Source organism: Pipistrellus kuhlii, unplaced genomic scaffold, assembly GCF_014108245.1.
Source record: "Pipistrellus kuhlii isolate mPipKuh1 unplaced genomic scaffold, mPipKuh1.p scaffold_m20_p_2, whole genome shotgun sequence".
Taxonomy (NCBI): domain Eukaryota; kingdom Metazoa; phylum Chordata; class Mammalia; order Chiroptera; family Vespertilionidae; genus Pipistrellus; species Pipistrellus kuhlii.
In genome coordinates, this window is record NW_023425515.1 from 185,236,813 (window position 1) to 185,241,435 (window position 4,623).

Below are 4,623 nucleotides of genomic sequence, written 5' to 3' on the forward strand. Positions count from 1 at the left end.
GGCAGGAGGGAGACGCCAGGCCTGTGGCCTGGAGGGAGGGGCAGCCGCCGGCAACCCAGGGCTGTGAGTGCAGAGCCCGTGGGATCTGGCATTTCTCACCCAGGACAGAGCTTCCCTCTCCTCTCCCCTCTGACCGGCACAGCAGCTAGCCCGTGGGGGGGGGGGGGAGAGACACGACAAGCTGGGCTGGGGGCCACTGTCTCCCCGACCCAGCCCCAGTGACAGCAGCAAGCTGGAATGCGGGTTCCGCTGACTCAGGCCCCCTCTCGGGCAGCCACACTGCCCAGCCCGGGGCTGGGGAACTTGGGGAGACGGGACTCACATCTGGGAGCGTTTTCACTGCTCACAGACCACAGGAGCCTCCCCAGGAAAGAACAGGACAGAAAACCCCGAAGCTCAGCCGGCCAGCTCCCAGGCTTCGGCTGCAGGTTCTTAGACAGAGGCCGCCCAGGCCCGGGCGTCCTGCGGGGGTCCAGCTGCTCTGGGCTTCCCTCTGGGCAGCAGGGAGGCCGGGGTGAGGTGCAGGCGGGTGGAGGGCCCGCTGGAGCAGCCGGCACAGGGAGAAAGGACCGACGTGGCATCCCCAGGCCACGTGAGCACCTCTCTGGGCCTCAGTTGCTGCATCAGTAAAACAGGGTGAGAACAAATACCCAGAATGCAAAGCCCCTGGCACAGCCCCTGCCTGGAGCCCGCCGGTCAGGAGCCCCGGGGGCTGGGGAAGGGGCGCTGAGATGGACGGGAGGGGCTGAGAACAGAGCCACAGCGGCCCCTCCCCCGCCTCGGCCTGTCAGACCTGGACGTGTTTGCTCACGGGGCACTCAGGGGTTAATGATGGGGAGTGGACAGGACCTGGGTATTTAACTATTGAGGGAGCGCCAGCCGCAGACCAGAGGGGCCCCTGCTCACCTCCTCCTTCTCCGCAGCCCAGCTCCCGGCTCCCGGCTCCCGGCCCTGCTCACCGCCCTCCCCCACGATGAAGCCTCCCCCTCTTCTGGCCTTCCTGGGCCTCCTGGGTAAGTGACCTCTGTGACCTCCACCCTTCCCCTGGCCCAGCCAGGAGCCCCAACCTCCCGGAGCCCGCCCTGGGAGGGTGTGGCGGGTCATCCTGAGGCCCTTGATCCAGCGCTGACCATTGGGGAGCACTGACCAGTGGGTGTGGGGATGCCTCGGAGATGGCCTGGGGGCAAGAGAAAGGGGCCGGCTGGGACCCCACGCAGCACACACGGGGCTCCATCACCCACACTCCAACCCCCACCCTCACTTCCCCGGTGAAAAGATCTGGAGGAACTGGGGGAGGTCCAGGGGATTAGGAGGCCCAGCTGGTGGCATCCGGTGGCACTTGGAGGGAACAGGGCGCATCTGGGGGCACAGGCCTGCTACCTGGGAGCAGTGGGGTTATCCCGGGAGGTGGCAGCGGGGAGCGGAGGGGATTGGGTGCAGTGACGTGAGGGGGCGGGGAGGAGACCCAGGGGCCATGGCTGTCACGGAGGTATTATTACCGATTGGCGTGATGGATGTTGGGAGGGAGGTGCTGGGGACACGAGGCTAACTGGACAGCCGGAGAGCTGTCTGACTAGGATGGGAGGGGACCTCCGGGGACGCTCAGGGCACCGCCCGCCCCGCAGTGGCCCTGGCCGGCGGGAACCTGGTCCAGTTCGGGGTGATGATTGAGAAGGTGACCGGGAAGTCCGCGCTGCAGTACAACGACTACGGCTGCTACTGCGGCATCGGCGGCTCGCACTGGCCGGTGGACCCCACGGACTGGTGAGCAGGAGGCGGGGATGGGGGTGGGGGGCCCGCCTGGGGGGCGGGAGCTGGGGGAGCATCCCTGGAGGAGGGAGGAGCCGAGCCATCCGGGAAGCGGGGCTGACAGCTCCTGGGAGCCCCCCAGCAGCCCCCCAGCAGCCCCCAGCAGCCCCCAGCAGGCCCCGTGACCCTTCCAGGTGCTGCCACGCCCACGACTGCTGCTACGGGCGCCTGCAGAAGCGGGGCTGCGAGCCCAAGCTGGAGCGGTACCTCTTCTCCGCCAGCAGGAGCAACATCCTCTGCTGTGAGTGCCGGGGAGGGGCGGGGTCTCCCGCCACCGCGACCGGGAGAGGCGTGCCCCCCCCCACCTGTCCCGCCTGGCGCCCAATCCACAGAGCCCAGGCCTCCGGCGCTCCGACACCCCCGCCCAGAGGCCTCCTGCTCCAGCGGCTCGGAGGGGAGCCAGGGGCAGAGCTGAGCCAGGCCCCTGAGGAGCCGGACCCCCACACCCTCCCCAGGCCTGGCGGCAGCTCTGGGTAAACCCAGGACAGAGCCTCAGGGACGGGCCCAGGCAGGGAGCTGGGGCTCTGATTGGGACAGCAGACCCCGTGCCCGAAGGCCGTCTCTCCCTGGGGCTGCCAGGCTGGCTGGGCCCATGTGCTCAGCTCTGCCAGGCCCAAGGCCCACCTGGACCAGCTCCCTTTCCTCCTGGCCCCACCCTGAGAGGCAGCCCGAACCATGTCAGAGTGCGAGGGCTTCACACAGCCCAGCTCCTGGGCACCCTATTAACCCAAACCCAGCCATCTCCCAGCTGCAAACAGGGGCGGCCTGGAGGGAGGGCAGGTGCCGTGTGGGGCGCAGGGGGGGGGGGGGGCACAGCAGACTCAGCTCAGACCCCGGGTTTGTGCTGGGGGAAGGCAGAGCCAGGACCACCGCCGCCGGGGGCAGATCTGGCTGTTTCTCGCTCCCGCAGCCTTCTGCTCAGCGAGGCGGCTTTGTGAGGGAGTGAGCTCCCCATCCTGGGGTGCCTGCAAGGCCAGATGCCCCCGTCAGGGCTGTGCTGGGAGGTGTCAGGGGGGAACAGACACAGGCGTGGGGCTGGGCACCCCCCGGAGGCTGCTGCCTCCTCATCTATCAAATGGAGGTGGTCACACTCACTCGCCCAGCTCCGGCCCAGCTTCTGCAAGAACCAGCCTAAAGAACGGCTCGGCCCTTAAGCCCCTTCCAACTCCGAGTTTTGCTGAAATGGCAGCACAGAAAGTGGAGAGCGTTCCTGAGCGGTGGGCGTATTCCTGGGACAGAGAGGAGCCAGAGCCGCGGGGCAGACAGGCGGGGAGGGAGCGAGGCTTAGGGCCCCGGGGCCTGGTACCAGCTCTGCTCCGCCTGGGTGTGGGCACACACGTGGAGGGGGGTGTGTAAGGTAAATGTCAGAGAATCGGGCTCCGTCCACTCAGACACAAGCACAGACGGGGGCCCAGCTTCAGGCCCCGTGGCCTCCAGTCTGGGCGCAGGCTGCTCTGGGGTTGGGTGGCTGTCATTCGCAATTTTCCTCTCTGCTTGATGGCTGCAATCCACCGTCAGCAGTACTCCACACCGGGCGGGAGCTGCCTAGAAATCCCCTGGCACCCCTCCCCCGGCCTCCCCCCCCCTCCCCCCACAGATGAGTTAGTGGTCCAGCTGCAGGGTGGAAGCGGGTGGGGGGAAGGGGAGGGCAGAGGGGCGAGCTGGGGGAGGAGGGACAAGCTGGCAGCCTCCCAGCGCCCTGGCCGGGCAGCCCTCCTGTGTCCGCCCTCTCTCACCATCCCTGCGACATCCCCATGAGAATGAGCTTCCGGCAGGACAGGGTGAGAATGTGGGCCGGAGCTCGGGTCCCTGACTCGCCTTGTCCCCGCAGCCGGCAGAACCACCTGCCAGCAAGAGACCTGCGAGTGTGACAGGACGGCAGCACTCTGCTTCCGCCAGAACCTGGACACCTACGACCGCAAATACGCCCACTACCCCAACAGGCTGTGCACAGGCCCCACCCCCCCCTGCTGAGGCCGCGCCCCTCCTCCCTGTGGCCTTCCGAGGCCCCGCCTCCCGCTGCTGCAGCCCAGGCCTGGGGAACATTGGCACCAAAGGCCCTCCTTCTGGAACATTCCTTTCCTGCAAACCCATCCCGCCCTGAGGATGCCCAGAGTGTGGCCTAGACCATCGCTGGCCTCCCAGGCCATGCACCCTTTAGGAAGAGACAGGCCCCAGAAGCTTCAGCGCCCAGAAGATTCTATAATCCACCCCTGGACCCTCAGTTCCCTCTTCTAACTGAATGCTTCCCATCCTATATAATAAAGAGGTAATATGCAAATTAACCCTCACGCCCTCACAAGATGGCTGCCTACAACTCAACAACTGAACAAGCAGGCTGCATGAGGTGACCAGGCCGGCAGAGGGGTTAGTGAGGGATGACTAAACAACAGAATAGCAGGCTGCGTGGGGCAACTCGGCTGGGGGGGGGGGGGCGGAGGGGCAACCAAGCTGGCAGGTGGGGGCAGTTGGGGGCAACTAGGCCAGCAGGGGGTGACCAGGCCAGCAGGCAGGGTAGTAAAAGGCAACCAGGCCACTGACGGGGTGGTGGGGGAGGGGGCTCTTAGGGGCAACTGGGCTGGTGCAGGGGTGCAGTTGGGAGTGACCAAGCTGGTGGGGATGGGCAGTTGGAGGCTATTAGGCTGGCAGGGGGCAGTGAGGGGCAAATAGGCCAGCAGCAGGGGGGCAGTTAAGAGTGACCAGGCCAGTATGGAGTACGGGTAAGTAGGAAGCGACCAGGCTGGTAGGGGGGTCAGTTAGGAGCGATCAGGTCAGCACGCAGAGGCAGTGAGGGGTGATCAGGCTGGCATGAAG

At 66.7% G+C, this 4,623-nt stretch overlaps 1 protein-coding gene across 2 annotated transcripts; it reads left to right on the top strand.

The window, feature by feature from the left end:
• The first annotated feature begins 225 nt into the window (after positions 1 to 225).
• Positions 226 to 4,094, top strand: PLA2G2E (phospholipase A2 group IIE). Of its 2 annotated transcripts, none has more exons than XM_045585095.1 (5): positions 226 to 428; positions 924 to 1,013; positions 1,626 to 1,764; positions 1,944 to 2,050; positions 3,641 to 4,094. In XM_045585095.1, exons 2-5 carry the CDS (start codon positions 974 to 976, stop codon positions 3,781 to 3,783), a joined length of 429 nt encoding a protein of 142 aa, XP_045441051.1. In that variant the 5' UTR covers positions 226 to 428; positions 924 to 973; the 3' UTR covers positions 3,784 to 4,094. The 2 variants fall into 2 exon arrangements, with proteins under 2 accessions (XP_045441051.1, XP_036301357.2); XM_036445464.2 differs by having other exon boundaries at positions 227 to 636.
• Positions 4,095 to 4,623: the final 529 nt, after the last annotated feature.

Excerpts from the sequence above, each read along its gene's own strand:
- PLA2G2E (XM_045585095.1), top strand. The coding sequence starts at position 974 with ATGAAGCCTCCCCCTCTTCTGGCCTTCCTGGGCCTCCTGG. Across the intron at positions 1,765-1,943 it reads CCGGTGGACCCCACGGACTG|GTGCTGCCACGCCCACGACT; the intron begins GTGAGCAGGAGG and ends TGACCCTTCCAG. Across the intron at positions 2,051-3,640 it reads CAGGAGCAACATCCTCTGCT|CCGGCAGAACCACCTGCCAG; the intron begins GTGAGTGCCGGG and ends TTGTCCCCGCAG.